Genomic DNA, 20494 nt, shown 5'->3' on the forward strand with positions numbered 1-20494 from the left:
CTGAGTGCCAGTGGTGGCTTGGGGGTGGGGGGAGCACGTGCCCCAGGACCGAGGTTTTGCTCAGGACTCGCAGCGTTCTCACGTTCTCTGTCTGAAGCAAACCATTCACTTCTCTGGGCCTGATTTGCGACCTATCTGCACCGGGTTTAAGTGTCTCGTTTACCTGTCTCTAGGAGGTGACGTGCAGGTGAACTGGACTGAAATGAGATGGACAAGCAGGGACACTGCAGGCCTAACCCCAGGTCACTGGTGGTGCCTCTGCCAAGAACGCCGCAGACAATCCATGACACTGGTTATCGGCACTCAGGCCACCAGCAGGTGCTCCACGTTCAGTGAAACGCCCGCTGAACCCGAAAGTCAAGTTAGAATCCGAGAGGCTCGAGCCCCGACCCGAGGAGGCCCGTGCCCCCCCCACCCCCGAACCCCGTGTCCTCCGCCTCCCAGCCTCCACCCTCCTCACCTGGGCCATCTTGTCAAGCCTGGACTTCACGTCTGCCAGCTCTTGCTGGGCCTCCTGCAGCTTTGTTTTCAGTTTTTGGTTTTCGGTCAGTGCACTCTCGTAGAGCTGGGGGATGGGAAAAAGACCAGGTTACCTCCGAGGGGCTCCTGGTACCAGAGTTTCCACAGTGTGACCCGTGAGGACCACGGGCTGTGCCCCCAGCCACCACCACCGGGCAGAGGGCGGGGACGGAGGTGCAAGGCCAGAGCACATTGCGTCCATTGGCCTCTTGCTTCTCAACCTCAGCGAAGCCCCCGGGGCTGGGCTCAGGGCACTGCGCCCCACGCTCAGTCACATCAGTGTCAGGGAGAACGTGTCACTCCATTTCCTACAGGGCACAGCTTAAAAATGTGGATCCCTGGGGGCCGGCTCGGTGGCTCAGGTGGTTGGAGCGCGGTGCTCCTAACGCTGAGGTCTCCGGTTCGATTCCCACATGGGCCAGTGAGCTGCGCCCTCTCCAGCTAAGATGGTGAACAACGGCTGTCCCTGGAGCTGGGCTGCTGTGAGCAGCCTGAGGTCGGCTGAGCTGCCACAGCATGAGCGGCCGACCCAACCGGCGACCGACTGCCTCAGCAGGGGGCGCACAAGGCTCGTAACACCAGCCTGGGTCAGGGAGCGGGGTCCTAGACAACTAGACTGAGAGACAACGGCTTGAACAGGGTGGGGAACAGAAGAAGGGGGGAAAAAAGTGGTTCCCCACAGAAAAGGTCATGACTTTCTCGTGGTGGCGTAGTGTGAACACTGATTTTAGTCGTTCTGCCTGAGAGAACCAACCTTTTCTTGACAAAACGCTTCTCCCCACATCATGAGCACCTGGAGTGCTGTCAGTCAGCCCAGAGCCAGGCCCTGCTGTGACACGGAAGGAGCGAGCGCTCGCCAGGTCACTGCCCCTCTCTCCAGAAGTGCCTGGCTGGCATCCACGGGCAGAGCCGGCCGCCGGGTCACAGCCTCACTTTTACTTCCCCCTTGACAATTCTTAAGCCTTCCTTTTTCCTACACGTCTAAGTACCTGATTGTGGGCACATATTTACTGCACTAAACGATATGCGAAGGGTCTTATTTAGCTGGTGGAGCAGCCGGGAGACCTGGGGGGGACTTATTGTCATTGTTTGTCACTTAAATGCTGTTCCCTGCTGTATCAGAACTGTGCTCATTTCCCTACACTGTGGAGAAGGCCGGGAGCTTTACGTGCTAGAAGCCACGAACAGGAAAACTGAATGGGACCCTACGTTTTTATAATCCCTGCTGGTGTCCTCTTCTGCGCGGCTGGTCAGGATGGCCAGGCGGGCCTCCCGCCGTGCTCTCGCGGACGCCCGGTCACTGTAGGACTCGCTGGTCACAGGGTTACTGCCTGCCGAGTCCAACCTGCGGGAGACACGTTAGAAATAAGAGGCGGTTCCGGGAAGCAAGAAGGGGGCCACGCGTGGGGGCAGCGTGATGTCCTCTGAGCCCTTGGCCGCTCTGGCAGAAGTGACACACACACTGCTTCTTGACTCTCACGAGTGCAGGGCCCAGCTTGGTGGAGGCCGTCACCGGCCAGGAATGGAGCTGGCTTGAAAACTTGCTGGTTTGGACCCAAATGCTCACTTAAATCTTAGAGCTTTCCCAGTAAATTCAGGGTTGAGCTGCTTCCCTCAAGACGATGCTTTTAAAAGCAAACGTTTCTTGGATTGCAACAGCTCTTGGAAAATGAGTCCGATGAAGTGTGAATGAACCAGGGACATGTGGGCTGGGAGGCCAGACAGGGGTGTGTGTGGGGGCAGCCACCGGGCAGGGCAGGTCTGCTGGGGGCCCAGGCCCGTGTCTGCTGCCCTCTTATCCGTGTTCCACCAGCACTGACACCTGTGATGGGCTCCACAGCTTGACGGCGGTGTCGTCCCACTTTCCTACAGGGTTGTAGGTGGGGGTCAGTCAGCTGACCATGGAAGCGGTCCTCAGTGCCGCGTCACATTTTTCTGGGGCTCTGCTCCTCCCAGACTAAATGTGGCCCGTGACACTACCATATCCAAGCCAGCCCTGCAGAGCTCTGTCCTCCTGCTGGGGCGCTGTAGGCTTCCACCCGAGCCCCGTCCTGTGGTGGCCTGGCCACAGCGGGGGTGGGGAGCAAGAAGGACGACACAGAGCGGCCAGTCCCATCAACGGCCTCACAGATGTGAGTGCACAACATTCTTCTTCTTTTAAATGTGTGAATGGGAACCTCTACTGACTCCCCGATTTCACAAGCAATGCTTGCTTACAGAAAACGTGAGCAGCGCTCAAGTGGCTAAAACAGAAAGCGAAAGTCACCCCATAATCCTGCCCAAGAAATAACCACTCTTAACAGTTTAGTTCTATCCTCGCAAGATGTTAAATACATAAATATGTTGAAAACATATTTCTACAAATAAAGCGAGATAACAGACAGTTTTCTAGTCTTCTTCCTCTCTTTTCTCTACGTTCACTATGACTGAATTATCTTACCTTGTCAGTGAAAACCAACTGGCCTCGTTTATAAAGAAAGACTGCAGTCTTCACTGTACGGCTGTGTGACAATTTAATCCTCTACTGACACACATGTTCACTGTTTTGAATTTTTTAGCTAATATAAATAATGTTACAATGAGAAGACTTGTCTACAAATCCAGTGCATTTGTTCAATTATTTCATTAGGATAAAATCTGAGAAGTGGGACTGGTCGAGGGGTAAAGAAAGGGGTTTTAAATGCTGCTGCCTGTGTTCTCAGACCACCCCGCACGGAGGTCTGGTCCTTTCCCACGCACTAGTGTTCTTCGACCATTAGGGAGGTTCCATCTTTGCTCACTTATCCCTTTGTGCCTGAGCTGCCTGCTCTCGGTCTGAGTTGGTCTCTTCTTACACGGCGGGAGGCGTGTCCTATGGCTTTTAGATCTGACATGGGCTGCACGTGGGGTTGTCCACTTTACATTTTGTCTCTTTCATCGTGTCTTTTACTAGCAAAGGTTTTCAACTTTATATAACTAGATCAACAATTTTTACCTTTCTGGTATCGTGCTTGGAAAGGTCTTTCCTCATTAAGATTATAAATACTCTCTTCTACTACTTTTGTAGTGAACTCTTTCTTTTAAAAATTATAATCCATCTGAAGTCTGGGTTTTCATTTTGTTTTATTTTATTGTTTTGTTTTTGACTTTGGTTTGATGATTTACTTTTGACTTTGGGTTGACGGAAGGATCTATTCCCCCAAACAGTCAGTCAGTTGTCCCAACGACCACTTAATAAGTAGTTCTTTCCTCCCGGGGTTTAAAAGCCACCTTACACCCATGACTTTTTTAGGGTCACCTACTGTGCTCCACAGATCTGTTTATTCCTGAACTCACTGTTTTAATCAGTTTCAGAGCATATTTTTGGTCTGTAGGGAGAGTCTCTTCTTATAAATGGCCATTATAATGTATCAGTTCCCAAGAAATTACCTAGGAAAACACCACACTCGATCAATTTTGCAAAACTAATTTTCTGCTAGGTAAGATGTAAGCTATTTATCCTCAGCTGGTCCTGGTGAGAAGTAAGCAGAGGAAAAGTACTTGCAAGCTTATGGATTTTGAGATACATTAAAAAAGAAGAACGAGCTCCATCCAGTAGCCCTTTGCTGAGCCCCAGCTGCACCTTCCCTCAGTGTCTCAACGACTCCATCGAGGACATTCCGGCTGCGGCCCCACAGCCTCTACCATTTTTCCTTCCTTCTGCGGGAGGTCAGGGTTGTGCCCTGGGAGGTGCTGGGAGGAGAGTTACTGAGCCCATCCCCAAGCCCCAAGGTGCTTCTTGAATTTTCAGCAATTGCACATCAGGCCTTTACTTCATCCAACACAGTGTCAGGCAGCACCACCAGGTGAAGGAGCAGTGCTGTCGTGATCACGCGACAGCATCTACACTCCGTCTCCACTCGGCAGACTGTCACTGCCTCCTCCCTGCCCTAATGCAGGCCACACGGCTGCCCTGGCGCCTCCTGGAGGTAAGGTTGCGTCCCCAGCCTGGCACCTGGCACGCTGGCACCTCAGGACAGTTAAGGCAGCGAAGGGTGCAGAGCAAGTCGGGAGCAGGTTAGGAAAGAGGGAGCAGAAAGCTGCCGCATTCCTGCAGGCAGGCGGGCGGGCGGGCGGGTAGGCAGTGAGAAAAATCTGAAGGACGGTGCTGGCAGGGCCGGGCAGGAGCGAGGGCTGTGCGACAGTACCCACCACGAAGGCTGAGTTTAGTCAGACATGCACTCGCACGAGCATTAGGCGTGTAAAACACAGATATCCTTACCTAGAAAGCCTTTCGTGCTAGAGAAAGGAAGAGACAAAAAACAAAACAAAAATTAAAACCAGCATTAGCAAGGATGGTATTTATCATTTCCATTTATAAATGCACTTTTCAAACAGACGTCTCAACTTCAGCACAGGAAGAGGGGTGCAGTTCGTTCCCTCCAGGCTGCATCCAGACTGAGGGGGTGAGGCGCCCCTCAAATGTGAACAGCAGGTGAAGTGACACAACCTGTCCACCCCCACAACCCGGAGTGACGGACTCTGGCCTCAGTGTCCATTCTGTCAGATTCCTCGGTCCAGCTGTCCCGAGGGAACACTGCAATTACAAACATTAGAACCCAGGACAGTTCCTGGCTGTCTCCCGGGTCTCCCATGAAAGGAGGAGCGTGAGGGGGACAGTCCCCACCTGGTCCCCAGGACAGTGGTAAGAACTGGAAAGAACGTGTGCATGAGGTCCCAGAAGGCCACCTGCACGCTTCACACCTACGGTCACTGTAAATGGACAACAGACGACGATGCCGTCTGCGCTTTGCCTTCACTTTCTCATCACAGATCACCTTTACCTTCTCGTCGCTACTGTTTTGTTTTTAAGAACTCACGCAAATAAAAACCCCAGCTGACTTAAACGTATTTACTTATTTTCTCTTTTGAGGTGCTAACAAACTCCGACGCAAGAAGAAAGAGTGAGACCAGGCCCCTCCATCCACGACACTAGCCACAAGGACGGAGCCTGAGGGGTGTCTGGAGCAGGAGTGAACCCACACGGTGTGACGCCACGTATGCCAGCCCTGAGCTGTGCACGGCTGCCTGCAGAGGGCCTGACCAGGGACCTTTCTCCACGGGTTCTCCTTCAGCCGGGGTTCCAGTCGTCGGAATTCCCTCCGTGCACAGCTGGACCTCAGTCCTGGAGACTCTCGCCCTGACGTACTTTTTCAGGCATCTTGAAGCCCCCCTTCTGTTGTGCAGCCCTGGCCAGGCAGGCACCACCGGCTTTTTAACCATTTGAGATGGGGGTCAGTAAGAAGAGTATGTGGCGCGTCTCACACACTTGCAGGTGGCACCCTAGAACTCGCCAATCTGGAATTCAGGACCTGTCCTTCTCGCACGTGTAAGGGGCCCTCAGGGAGCTCCTGGGGCAGCCCTGCCGGCCACTCCGTCAGCAGCATCAACGGAGAGCACACTTCTCCTACTTGAGCCTTTTCCTGGTGGAAAACCTCTAGAAACCACTGCTCAGCTTGCATCCTGATACCCTACAGAATCTGCTGTTTGATGAAAATATGTTGGTTAGATCGAGGGAGAGAAAAGCCCGGGTTTCCTGGGTAAAAGGAGCAGAGCTGGTGGAGGCCTGGCTTCGATTTTCCCTCTTCGTCCTGCTGTCACTCAAACTACATAGGACACGTCACCCTGCCGCTGCTTCTCATCTCACTGCACAAAGCTGACCGCAGGGGGCAGCTGAGTGACTGGACAGCAGGGAACAAGCTGGTGGGGCCCGGAAGAGATGCCGCAAGCAGGCGGCGGGTGAGGACAGGTTCCAGAGCACAGGCTCAGGGGCCGCAGCCAAAGGTGGGAGACTGGGGCTGGGCTGGGGTCCCCGGCCTGCACGCGGGGGACGCCCCACCCCTCTGAACAGCTCCTGTGGTCTTTCCAGAGGGTCTGTGCACAGTATGTGGACATGACGACACCGTATTTTAGAAAAGGCTGGTCTTCCATCCAGTTTGCAGGCTGACACCCACGTACGTGTCATCACATGCTCTCATCAGGGAACTTGGAAGGAGCTCCGGCTTCTGTGAAGGACCGCTTTCTACCTTCCACCAAACCCAAAGAACACTGGCCATTACGACGAGACTCTGGGCACCTGCTTTAGAACAAACTGCGCAGAGAAGGGACTGCTTCTCAGCTTTCATGGCCCAACTGGGGGCCATAGATACTCTGAATGGAGCCCTGGAGCAGGAGGGACTAAAAGCTGCTCAGAAACCAGAATGAACACAGAAAATGGGAATAAAAAGAGTGATTCACTAGACCAACCACAGTTGAAAATGCTCCGAAGCCAAGAAGCAGCCCCTTCCATTCCTATCTCTCGAAATCCTCCCATGATCACGTCCGTGGTCAGGACCTGTTTCTAATAAAAGAACAGAGTCAAGGTCACCACCAGTTCAGAGGGCGATCCTGGGAGGGGCAGAACCAGGCTGGTTTGGATCTGTGACATGCGTAGGGCTCTCAAAGCACCAGAGACGGCCTTAGAAAAACTCCACAAGAGCTTTTAACTTGAAAGTAACCAGGAGTTCAGGGAGGCACATAATTAAAACCAAACTCCTTTGACCAAGTCGAAACTAAAATTGTGGCTCTGGAAAGCTGGGCCCCAGGGAAAGGAATGAGACCCAGTCACGTGTTAGCTGCCAAGACTGAGGCAAGCGTAGCCGAGTCCTTTGGAGTTGGGCCTGACCTCACAGTGATGGGAAAAACCTCCCACTTACATTCTCCCTGAAGAGGGACGGAGCAGCAGGAACGTTTCACGTCTGTTCTTGTGCTCTGGCAGGGCCGGGGGCACAGTCGGAGCTATTCTGGGGGCCTCAGGGGACCAGCCTGTCCAGTCGGGTTCTCTGACGACGGGCGAACAAGCCAGGACTATGGATTTTCAGGGCTACGCAAACCCAGTCACAACGGAGTTAACGTAAACAATGTAACTTTGTAATTCAGGGAGGTTAAAACCCATTCTGGTTTCCTAGGTGTGTCTGAGAGGAGACTGCCCCCCAACCTGGGAGAGTCCCCTGTCCCCAGCTCTGAACAGACCTTTCCGGGTCCATATTGCTCCATGATATGTCTGGGCATCCAGCACAACTTGGAAATACACGTGGCGGGGCGCAACAAACACTTTCAAGATTTACGCAAACGTGTGAAAGTGGAGGATGGTGATGAGGCCGCAGCAGGTGTTTTTCCCACATCTGAAACAGGAATATTTCCTAATAACATCAAGTTTTCAGTGGTATTAGTTTTCTACTGCGGCCGTAACAAATTAGCACAAAACTTAGCGGCTCAAGTGTCCACTTATTATCACCGAGTGTGCGTCAGGAGTCCAGCTGGCCCCACTGGGCTCCCTGCTCAGGTGTCAGGGGCCATCATCAGAGGTCCTGGGGACAGTGTGCTTCCCGCTCCCTCAGGTGCTGGCAGGGCCCCGCCTCTGTGGTCTCAGGCCGGGTCCCTGCTGGCTGTGACACAGCAACAGTACACGGATGCCTCTCCATGCTTCGGATTACTCTGGCTTCTCTGTCACCAGCTGAGAAAGTGTGCTGCTTTTACGTGTTCATGTGAAGAGACCAGGCCCACCCGGACAAACAACACAATCCCAGGAGAGCGCGCTCGTCGAACGTACGGGCCCTGGGGACGCCGCCACAACGTCGCTGGGGTGCGTGTTAGACCTTCCCACAAACACAGGCTTCTCCTTAGAGAACACGCGTTCTCTCTGACCTAGAACTTTGTCACAGAAGACACAGCCACGTGCACAGCACTCACTGTGATCACGTGTGGTGATCACGTACTAGGCTTAGAATGACGCTGGCGGCACCGACTCGCTGGGCACCACGTGACCAGGTGCATGGGGACAGCACACCCCCATATAGCGTGCAGTGGTGGTGAGTGACAGACGGATGTCAGGTGATACTCCTGATCTGTCTGTACCAATTACATCAGGAACGTCAAGGAACACTGAGCTTCCATCCAGCTGATGTTTCTCCAGACTGGCCGCCCTGGCAATTTAACATGGCAAGCAGAAGAGAGGTGACGGAATGCCAGCCACATGTTCCAGGAGAGAAATCATTACATTGTAGAAACAGACACATCTCCTGTGGTATCTGTAGGTCATGCTACCTAAATGTTATCGGTTCCAGCATTTACCTGTTATGATCTCAGGTAATTACTTCTCTCTGCCTCAGTGTCCTTGTGGGTAAAATGAGAGCAAATGGTGTTGCTGTGTAACGCTGTCAAAAATGCCACACGAGACAGCAGAGGTAGGTGGTGGGATGGTGCCCGGCACGTGGTGGGCGTCTATAGACACAGCCGCTGCCATTACCACACTTGCACTTTCCCTCCCCTCTCTTGTCCCTGCTGGTCGCCAGGCTGCGGCTGTAAGAGGGACACACTCACACGGCATCGAGGGAAGGGTTGGATGATTGCGGCTTCGATCCCCCAGGCTACTTCCCACCTGCCCGTCCGGACCTGCTGCCTGGTGGTCACGTTCTCCCCCTGACAACGAGCCTTGTGGAGCTGACCGTGAAAGTCGATACGAAGATGTGACGACAAAGAGCTTCAAGCCAGACACGCAAGCACCTCTGCCCGGCTCCCTGCACCGCGGCCAGAGCAGGAGCTGGGTTTGGGGCTGAGACGAGAACTAATGCCCAGTCGTGAATGATCACCAGCCACTGCACAGTAAACAACAGAAGCAAAAGGCGGCTGAAACAGAGTAAACAGGCAGATAGACAAAAGCCACCTCGACCTGTTTCCCTTTGGTCTTCTGACTATAATTAATTGCCAGCTCACTCAAATATTAAGACACTGAGAAAAAGAAGGACAAAACAACGCTGAAAAATATAGGGACATCTTCAAAGTTGGAAAAAGCACCCCGATCACATGACTGGTTATGTACTGAAAATAAAAATAAAGCTAGGAAACCTCAACTCTCAACACAACTCAGCCTGAGCTGACCCCACTAAGGCTCGGTATTCCTGCAGAAACTCAGCACCATGACAGAGTCGACGAGATACCCCCAAACAAACAAACATCAGGCCTTGTGTCCCCTGCGTGGGATCCCAGTGGCGAGCTCACAGGGGAGAAGCCGAGTGTTGTCCGCCGCTGTTACCCCACTGACTCTTAGGGGCACCCACCCCGAGACAGGCTCACCACTCCCATGGCGTCATCACAGCTGCCAGCCCATAACTCTCTCCTGAGCTTCCGCCTTTCCAGACATCGCTGTCGGAATGTCCTCAGGCACCTCTGACTTGACACGTCTGAAAGCGAGGCCATTTCTCCACTCGACACCCTTTCTGCCTCCTCCATTTGCCAATTAAGTGCCGTCAAGCCACTTCTTACCAAGTCCCCTAGACCCGAGACTAAAGAATGGCTGCTTACGGACGTTTTTTTTGAGGGGAGTTAAAAAAACCCTCACACACTAATGGTTTTAACTAGAGAGAAAAGATGGTTCACAGACTGCGTCCTTAGTTAACATCACTCTCCCAAGTGTTTCTCCACAACAGCAGATTCTGGAACGGGGTACAAGGGAATTCCAGATGGGTGGTGCCCAGATACAGTGTGAGATGTGCAACGGATGAGGCCACACGAGAGGCTGCTCAGGCTGCCGCGGGGGCAGAGGGGACATCGCCTGACCGTCCCCGAGGCTCCGGGCTGTGTGGCCTCCTACCCTGAGAGCAGCAACCCTTCCCCATGCAGCTGCTTGTGGACAGCAGCGGATTGATCCATAGGGCTGTTTGCCAAACAAAGCAGGTTAACTGTCCCTTTATTGACATTAATGGCTCGAGTGAGAAAATCACGTGGGGTCTCCATATTTCCTGTTGCGATGGTGGTCCTGCAGAAGGAGCAATCCAGATTAGGTGAGGAAATGCTACTGACGGGGGTCACGGATGCAGGTCAAATCCTATTATCGGAAACACCAACCGATTCAATGAAACTCTGTCACTGAAAGATTCCCAGGTTTCAGCTGACGATCACTCACTTCAAGACTATTCAATATAATAAACACCAACCGAGCACTGCAATGTGGGCATTCCCGGGCATTCGTCTTTGGATATGCCCTGTATTGAACAGTATTTTGTAAATTAGCAAACAGTAATTGAGAATATTGACCAATGATCACCTGGCTCTTGCTTTCAAGATGATTTAAAAATGTAAGTCATCTAAATTGACTAGTTTCTGAGTTACTAGAATTTATGAGGTTGCGACTCAACAATACACACGGTGCTTAGAACGCAAGAGCTGGAGGTGTGTGATGTGTCTGTATGTAGTTCACAGCTACTGTCATTACTGCCGTGACTGCTGGGAAATTAGATCCAAGGAGGCGTCTGGATTGACCGTGAACTCAGCACCCCGTGCAGTCGCTGAGGGCGAGAACAGAACCTTCAGACTCATGAACAGACTGTGTGGTTCCTGACAGAACCCGGACAGAAGCTGGAAGTCGCCCCCAAGCCAGAAGGCGGAGGGGAGCAGATCTGTCACTCAGGGAGTACCCCAAGTTTTGGAGACAAAAGAGGTGTGACCTAGGATGAACACAGTGTGAACGTCAACAGAATTGTTTAGAAAAAACCGATTTCGCTCTTTGGGGTCAAAAGAGTGAAACAGCAGGATGGGGGCGTACAGCTGGAATGGCCACTGCGGTGGGGTCTGGGGGCCGAGACCCAAAGGACGGACGGTGCGTGTTTAGCTTATGGAGACGGGTGAACGTTAGAAACCATGTTTCACAGCATAATTTTGTGTTCAGAGAATGAAAAGTATCGTGTCTGCAACACAAACCGGAGGACGGGAGTAAGTCTTGGCCGCTGAGGACACGCCCGTTGTCCGCCCCCCACAGGGAAGTGCGGTTTCACTGCGAGGGCTGCCTGCGCTGCGCGGCTGGGGGCCAGCGCTGCCTCTGACATCACGGAACGTCAGGCTTTCCCAACCAGCACAGAGGCACTCACTCACACACGGTAACTTTAGGAGCGTCAGATGCCACTGGCAGTTTAAAAGCAGAGGTATGAGGAGACAGTTTCGGCTTTCTGGGGACTGAAAAGTCATCGTGCTGTTTCTTTTCTCAAGTTAAAAATAAGGCCTGTTGACCTGTAGTTTATAGACCGCCCCTGCTGCTCCCTGAGCCTCTGACTAAGGGACAGTGTCCCCATGTGAACAGCCCTGATTTTCACATTCCCTTTGAGAACGTTTTCCTTATACGGAAGCATCTGATATTCAGCCCCTTTAACAGAGTAAGAAAAAAAACCGTCAACTTTCCTCCGTTGGCTCAGCCGTCCCTGCTGCTTTGAGGAGCCCGCCCAGAGGAGGCCACACCTCGTTAACTGCAGTCTCCAGCACAAAAGTGCGTCACAAGTCACAGAAGTTTGGATGAGGACAGCAAGAGCTTTCTGATCTCAGCGGAGCCTCATACAGACGCCCCCGGCACCCTCAGGGAAGGCTGGAGCCCCTGCAGCCACCAGGTCTCGGGTCCTGCGGCTCGTCCGCCCTGGCTCCATCTGAGAACAGCAGCCAGTTCCCTCCCTGGTCCGCACACACAGCCTTCCTCCCTCCTGCAATTTCAGCTCCTGGGTCCCCATCATGTCTACCTCTGGGCCTCCCACAGCTACCCAAGCTCTTCCCTGTCACCTTTGACCCTCACTTTGTCCTTAACCTTCGGTATACTGACATGAACGCCAGAGCTGTTGATGGACACGCGTCTGGAGTCACAGAGACCTGACTGCTGAGGGGGCTGGGTAAGCGCCTCGTGCACCTCAGGTTCCCCCAGGTGACACGCAGACAGCAGTGCCCACCTTTCCAAAGCGAAGGGCCTGGCCAGGTTGGGCATCATGGGTGTGATGCCCTCGTTTGTACTGCCGTTGGACCCTTGGGAACAGTGTGTCTGGCCTGTCTTCCAGTGACGCCAGGTTACAAGGCAGGGAGGGCGACCCCATATGCCTAGAAGAGAGCAGCAGCTGGTCATCACCCGGCTCAGCACGCCCGCGATCACAACGCGGGACCAGTGCTTTGAGCGCAGGCTGACTAAAGGACGGGTGGGGCTGCTGTGCTGTCTCAGGAGCTGCACCTCAGTCACAAGTGACACGTGGGAACCAACACTCTCTATGGCAGCCTCCAGCCGCCTGGACACTGGACGGCGGTCACGGTAAGGCTGCAGTGGGAACCCACAGCCACTGACCACTAAAAGGGGAGCAGTCTTATAAAGCCACCCATGCTTCAGTTTCCTGTTGTCCAAACTCTCAATCTCTGTCCCACTCACTGTGGCCTCTGTCTAAAGGAGGGGCGGGGGAGGGTGGGCAGCAGGGCTAGGACGGAGACAGAAGAGAGTAGCCCCAACTCTAAAGGGGGAACGGCTGTCACCGCACAGGCTTTGCTGAGAGCTCACCAGGTACCACACGTAGCTCAGGGGGCTGTGCTCAGTGTGAACAAATGTCACCAAGGGGCACTGAGGGAAGTGGGAGGGGACCCAAGGGATACAGTAATGGAGGAAAAAGGATCCGTTTTGTGAGCCTCCACGGGTTGCCACCAAGAAATACCCACCAGCCCAGGGGGAGGCATTCTGTGGCTTCCAGGAAAGACCGGCACCAGCCAATGTGAAGCAGCAGGTCCCCGGGGCCCAGTGGGGGACAGGTACGTCAGAGTCCCCCCCAGTCCTCCCACAAAGGGACTCATGAATGAAACAGCTTATTAAGGAAGTTCCTCTGATATTCTGGTAAGCAAACACCCCCCACTGTTGCCCCAGGCCAACAACCAACAGGCCGCACCCCGAATTCCACTCCGGTAACTTACACACGAGAAAGACCGTGAAAACAACATGAAACAGCGCAGGGCCCAAGTCTGTTCGTGTTTTGCGCAGGTTTTCTCGGCACAGCTCCCAGACTCAGGGGCGATCACCGCCCGCCTCTGTGTGTCCCCTAAGAAGGAACTGCCACCTCCTGGCTACCTCCTGGGAGCAGCTCCTGCTTTGGTCCGAGGGAGACACTAAACCGGAAACAAACACCCACAGGCAGAAACACCCTGCAGAGAGCGGTAACCCCTGAACAGCCAGCGGCCAACCGCTGGAGAGACCTCCTCGGCTTGTTAAGCACATTTCCTGGTGACCAAGGAGCAAGTGCAAGTGTCACGGCTCTCACTCAAGCCTCTGTTACTCGGGCGCACACAGGCAAAGGCTCTCTGCCTCCCACACACAGACACGCGAAACTTGCAGGGGACTGAAGGTTGGCGCACACAGTTCCACGGCCATTTGGGAGCTTTTTTTCTTAAAACACAGTCCTGACCCATAAAACGCAGGAAAGGGGGCAACTAAAAATAGCCGCGACTTTAAGAGAAGCCCAGTGAGATGCAGTGACAAGGAGTGTCAGGCTGCCCTGTCCCGGGTCTGCAGCTGAGCTGAGAGCCAGACAAGCTGCACCGCCCCTCGGGAGGCGCCCAGGCCCGCGGCCCGGTCCCCGCTGCGCTCCGCTCCCACCGCCACCTGCCGCACAGCTGTGCCCCGGAAACAAAGCGCTTACTCGGAGCGTCCTGGCGGCCGCGGAGGGGGACGCCGGCGGGGAGTCGCCCTGGGACTTCCGAGTCCGCGGGAAGTCCTTACTGCGGGCAAACAGGGAGGACATGGCTCCGTCGCGGCTGCCGCGCCCGGGACGCCCCTGCAGGCGGCGTCCACACTCGCTCCTCCGCAGTGAGGGCAAGACGGCTCCGCACGGAGCTAAATAGAGCGTGGAAGCCGCCCCGAAAGTGACAGCCTGAGCTCTGGGCCAGTCGGCGCGGAGCAGCCTGAGAGGCGTGGTCCCTGTCGGCTCAGCTCCGCGCCCCGCTCGCGGCCCCAGCCCACGGCCGGCCCGCCAGCGCCTGCGGAGACTGAGACCTCGCTTCTCCCACAGGGACACTGCTCCCCAGTAACACCTGAGCCTGGGTTCCCGGTGACACAGATTAAATCCAGAGGAAAGGCGACCTTGGACCCTGGGAGGCAAACCTGGGAACTCCTTGCTCCAGAGGGGAGAACACGCTCCCTCTGGGAACCTGCGTCTTCCCTGAGCCTGACTGCAGGGGGCTGGACGGGTTTGCAAAGTGAACAAACAAATGTGAATAAGGAGCCAAGAGTTTAGGAGGAAGCAGCCTGAAAAGTCAGGTTTGCCCACATCCTCGGCAGAGCTGCTTAGCAGGGAAACAGTCACACACGTCCCCTCCCTCCTCTGCTTGCTGACATTCCAAATCCTGTTTGCTCAGCCAGGAGGGCTGGAGAGGGGCCCAGGGCAAAGATTCGCTTTCGCTCACACGGTTCCACTTATAGGAGGAAAACCAGCTGGTCAGCCTCTAGGAATACTCTGGGGGGCTGCTCGTGGGGGCTGCTCGTGGGGGGCTGCTCGTGGGGGCTGCTCGTGAGTTCTGTGAGCGCCTCTCCAGTTATGAGACGGGGCGTCTGAGCTTCCAGGTCTCTTAAGTAACAAAGCCCAGGTGACACATCCAGGCCCTATGTCCCATGTAGGGCCCTGTCATTCCTGCTGCAAGGCTGGGAGCCAGCAAATCGAAGCTTGGGCCCCTGCAAAGGGGGCGCTCCTTACAGCAGAGACACAGCTGACCGGAGTTCTCTAAGGCCACAGTCGGGGAGACGGGAAAGGGTGCGAGGAGGCAGGGTCAGACCTGAAGGGGCACCAGACAGCAGGGGCAGCAGCGACAGGACTGCGTCACCCCCAGGGGAAGTTAACAGTTAAAAAGAAAGGAATCTACTTGCTTGGTGTCGAGGGATTTGGGGATTTTGGCCTTAGCCAGGAAGCCTTCCTTCACCTTCTGCACTGTGTCCTCAACACTGTGCTCCCCTGCCCAGTGCTTCTGGCTCAAAGCCTTCTAAGCCGGCGGTGTACCCCGAAATAACAACTCACTTCTGTCGGGCTCTTGGGGACCCTGCCCCCTTTCCCACATGAAATTTACCCTTTTCCCTTCCAACTGTCTTGGTATCTTCCTTATTCCTACGACCAATCTTGTGAAACTAAACCAGGGGAAGTGATTGACTGAGTACAGGCTGCGTAGAGCTTATAAAGAAGGGGTCCTGATCCGTTCCTTACCTAAAAACTGCTTAAGATCCCACCCCAAACCAGAGTCCGCTGCCGGGGTTCGGAGGAGGGCACTGCATTCTAGATCCTGCCGCACAGCTAACCTCCTGTGCTAAGTGAGCTTTTGTCTAGCAGAGCTTGTCACACCTTGTCACTCACAGGGACAGGCTGAGGGAACCTGGACGGGAGGCTCTGCATCCAGGTGGCACTGTCCCTCACAGATCAGCGGCCCCGGACCTGTTTCTGGAAGGTTTACAGTGAAGGCCGGTTGCTCCCCGTGCCTCCTGCCTCTTTCATGCCGTCTCACACCTATATCCAGAGCCTGCTGACAATGGAAACTTGTATTTTGCTAACACATTCTTTCACGGGCCCTCTCACCCAGGCTCAAGCATAACTATTATCTCACAGACGTGGAAACCAAAGTCCCGAAAGGCTCCCAACATGGCAAAGACACGCCTGAGGAAGAAGGCCAGGCTGATCGAGGTAAAGGGCCTGAAAACGTCCACTCCTCAAATCCTGCACGAAGATTCTGGGCCTGTGGGACATTCCAGGCACATCTCAGAAATACAGGAACCAGTAAGTTCTCCAGAAAGTTACATCGACGTTCTTGCCTTTTTTTTTTTTAATTGGGGAATATTGGGGGACAGTGTGTTTCTCCAGGGCCCATCAGCTCCAAGTCGTTGTCCTTCAATCCAGTTGTGGAGGGCGCAGCTCAGCTCCGAGTCCAGTCGCCGTTTTCAATCTTAGTTGCAGGGGGCGCAGCCACCATCCCGTGGGAACTGAACCGCAGCCTTGTGGTTGAGAGCTCAGGCTCTAACCAACTGAGCCATCCGCCGCCCCCGACGTTCTTGCTTTTGTTCACTCGCTCTTTCCACCATTTTCTTCCACCAGCCGACAAGCACTTACTGTCTCCTTTCTCAGGAGAGAGAACGCGAAAGTGTCCTTCGCATGCTGGTGGGAACAAACTCGGTCACAGCCTGTGCCTTTAGCTACACACAGTTGCTTTCCAGGTGGGACAGTTCAGATCCAGTGCCACCCAAGTGAGGGATCCAGGCATTAAACAACCCCCGCTGGCCCCTCCCAGGTGACGTACTGACCCAGAACCACCACTGCAGCTCCCAGGGTCTCTGCTCAGAGACAACCAGCTCGGAGGGACCGAGCAGGAGGCAAGTTCCCAGCTGAGGAGCAGTCTGTCCTCTCACATTAAGGCTCATCACCAAAGAGCCTGGAAAGGGACATCTCAGGGGCAGACTTCGGGGGGCGGGGGGAAGCCATGCCCTGAAAGTTGAAGCCTCAGGAACCAGCGAAGGGGAAGGGATTATCGAGGTCCTTTCAGACAACATGCTGTGGACCTGTCCCAGAACTGGTTTACGACTTTAGTGTTTTCAATTAAATTTAAATGTAGCAACAGCTAAAAAAGGCAAACCCAAGTGGGAGCTGCCTCCTTTTGATGTGGGAACCTGTGCGGCCTCCCCCCTCACCAGGCAGAATGAGCAGCAAAGCTGGGGGGCAGCTCAGCCTGCCTGGGGTCCTGGGGGGCAGAGAGGTGTGGCGAGACACGGGGACACTGGCTGTCACAGCGGCTGGACAGGACCAGTGGGGTGGGGACTGCAGTGTCCTGCTGCACTGCAGACCCAGGTGATGGGGGTGGCCCAGCCCAGTGCCCACGGGCCCTGGGGATGTGGGGGGCGCTTGCCCTGAGCAGCAGCAGCACCGGGGCTCAGCCAGGCTTCCTGGGTTGGCTCAGAGTAGCCAAGGGCTCTCTCCAGAGCGTCCATGGCTGGTTAAACAGTGATAAGGAGCTGGAATGACTACAACTCTCCTGAAACTTTCTTAAAACTGTAAATATTGAGTAGAGCTAACAGTTATTTAGAAAAGTTGTTTATCTCAGTACAGTTGTTTAAGTCTCGTTTTCTTCACCACATTTTATAGCACCAGGTACTACTTATATTCTAACCTTTAAAATAAATGAATCTGTTTAGCACCCAGAGATGTTTCTGATATTTAGGTTCTGCTTATCCTCTGGGTGTCGAGCAAAGCAAGCTACCATCTGGTGGCAACATGCCTAAAATTTAGGCTCAGTGTTTGGGAACAACAAGCTTTAAAGATGAAACCTGCAACTTCGAGCCATAAAACCAGACAACCATCAGAAGCTACGAGTGGTAGAAACCTACAAAAATAAATTACAAATGCATGGATTCAGAAATTCTACTTTAAGTTCAAGTTTTTTAACTGTCATCAACTTGATTTATTTTTTTAATATTTGGGTAATTTTCTTTAAAGCCCACAAATGTGGCCGGGGTCGTCAGGAAAGGGGCACTTCCTTCCATTCCTGCCCCCACGAGCCAGAGTGAGTGAAGGTGAGAAATTACCACGTTTCCCTCCGCTGATGTGGGAGCCGTGGGTTCTGTTTCTTACTTCTGTGACTTTAGTGGTTACCCTCACATGTAACACACTTATTTCAATACGTTTTTTTCTTTAAAAGTCTAGGAGGTTAATCAGCATCTTGTCTGCTTAGAACAAGGAGCCATTTTTATTGCTAGATTTTAGATCCAGTTTCTTAAACATGAAAGAAAAAATACGAGCTTCATGGCCATATTTTACCACTTCTCGTTTCCCGGATCCCACTTCTTTCTGTGTTTCTCTCTTTTTTGGCCAAAGAGCCGCCTGCAGTCCAGCGTCCTACAATCTGCAGGGCTTGTGGGGCGCGCAGCCCTCTAGACCCTGAAAACACCGTGATTTTGCTCACGGACCAGAACTGCAGGCTCACACTCGTTTTCCCCCCACAGTGCCCTGAAGATACCACTTTGCTTTCCGACTTCCACGGCTGCCAGAGGCCCCGCCAACGGGACCTCCTTCTTGGTGTGGGTTGTATCTTTTCGCGGCATTTCCGTTTTCTGTCCTCGGTGCCCTACAATCCCCATGGAAATGACCATCAGCCCCATGGTTTACCTACCCCGCTTTGCACCTGGTGGGGTTCTCTACCTAAGGACACCCACCTTCGTTTCTGGACAAGTTCTTGGCTGCAGTTTTCATTCCTCTTATCGTCTCTTTTTCATTCTTTCTCTTTTCTCCTTTGCAAGTCCTGTAGACATAGGTTAGCTCTCCCCGGGTTGTCACGTCTTCTCTGTCTCAGCTGCATTCTAAAAGTCTGTCCACGCGAGGCTGGGACTCGCACACTCGGTGCTGAGCTGTAAGAAGTGTGTTCGCAGACAGGGTTGCCTCTGTCACTTCCTCCCAAGATTTCGCAGGGGGTCCTTCTCCACCTTTCTCTTGGGTCTCGCCGCTAGTGCTTGTTATTCTTGTGTGGAATCTAACATCTTTGTCTGTGGGGAATCTTAACTAATTTTAAAGCTTCTTTCAAGAGGCTTTTAGATTGTTCTACTATCTTGTTTCTGAGGTATAAATTATCTCATTTGTTGGGTCAGTGACCTGAATGCTTTTCAGTCTTACATTATATGGGTTCTGCAGTATTTTGAGGACTCAGCTCCTCTGAGAGCTTCAAATGTGAGCACCTGTCTCGACACGGCCGCTCCAGATCCCGCAGCTCAGACCTGACAGCGCCGGCCCCAAGCCAGGCCCGAGGCTGACCGCTCAGGTCCTCCGACCTGGGCAGCTGGCCAGGCCCCTTCCAGGGGCCCGGGGCTGAGCCATGCCGGGTCCCTGTGCTTCCCTGCTCGCTCCCGCCTGCCCGTCACAGTGGGACTACTGGGATGAGCTGAACCAACGCAGGCCCCACTTGCAGACAGGCAGCTCACGTGCTCCTGGATCCCTGCGGGGTACACAGGACCCTGGCCAAACCCCCCGCCCCAGCTGCCTGGCTGCAGTCACAGCCCCCCACCACGGGGCTTGTCCCCACACTACTGGCCCAAAGGGACTTCCTTTCTTGTTTTTAAGAACAACTGTACCTAAAACTGCTGGAATAAGCACTCGCCCATCATTTCTCAGTTTGGGAACCGGGGGACTCAGTGTCCTCACTCTGTCGTCCTCACCTCGGGTCTGACAGTGGCTTCTGCTTTTGAGGTGACAGTGGTTCAAGTCTCCTGACCTCACCGGTCTGTAAACGGGGCAGACGTGCCTGCAGCTCTCACTGGCAGCCAGTGCAGGACCACCCCATGGCTCCCAAGCGTCGGGACCGGAATGAACAACAGATGTTCTGGAGGCAGGTGCTCTGAGGAGGCGAGAGACCCGGGACAGCAGATACCGTCTCAGCCTTGTGTACAGACTCCCGGTGGTTCCCACACGCGGCACCAAACTGAGCAACGGGCGAGGGTGCATGCCACGGCGCCAGCAGGGCCTGCGACGTGCCACCAGCCTGCGGGAAGCCAGTGATCTGGGGACTCAGCTGAGTCACTGTTCAGCTGAGGTCACGCCATGCCCTTTGGGGCCCAGGTTTTCATGTATAAAGTAAGAGAGTTGGGCTAGAATAGCTTCTAAAGTACCTTCCAGAAATAATTTTCCGTGACCTCAACAGTCTGGTACTTTCCGAGCATGCTGAGTCCTCTGTTCTGCAGTTTGCTGAGCAAATACCTTGCGGGTACAGGAGAGAGCCCCGCATGCCTGGGATCACACCCTCGTCTCCTCACCGCTCTGCAAGGAGCAGCGTGGCGCCTGGTGGCTGGGGGGCTTCTGTGTGGCCGCAGACACAATCTGAGTTTTGAACAGAAAAAAGCAAACCAACCCAGACCCCCAACAAAAACCCTACACACAAGTCCTGGACCCAACAAAGGGAAGGTGTGCCACTGAGAGCTGAGAAAACAAAACCAGACCTCAGGCTGAGCAGATCAACGTGCAGACAGACAAAAGCAAGCGGGTGGTTTCTGGACGGGACCTGACCCTGCAGTAGGCAGTTAGAAACGCAGGGCGGGGAAGAGGGAAGAACGAGGGAGGCCAGGAAGGAGGAGGATGAAGAATTTGAAACCCGTCGGGACAGGAAAACTCAAGAATGGCGCTCGGAG

The 20494-nt window shown here is 54.0% G+C and overlaps 1 protein-coding gene across 1 annotated transcript in view; it reads right to left on the reverse strand.

Annotated features, from left to right (window-relative positions):
- PPP1R12B (protein phosphatase 1 regulatory subunit 12B) overlaps positions 1-20494 on the reverse strand; it is a 101368-nt gene that overhangs the window by 15717 nt on the left and 65157 nt on the right. Inside the window, 3 exon segments of the mRNA XM_033099335.1 lie at positions 461-565; positions 1729-1864; positions 4760-4776. Coding sequence (XP_032955226.1) covers positions 461-565; positions 1729-1864; positions 4760-4776 — 258 coding nt within the window.

The sequence above is a fragment of the Rhinolophus ferrumequinum genome, chromosome 27, assembly GCF_004115265.2.
Source record: "Rhinolophus ferrumequinum isolate MPI-CBG mRhiFer1 chromosome 27, mRhiFer1_v1.p, whole genome shotgun sequence".
In the NCBI taxonomy this organism is placed as follows: Eukaryota; Metazoa; Chordata; class Mammalia; order Chiroptera; family Rhinolophidae; genus Rhinolophus; species Rhinolophus ferrumequinum.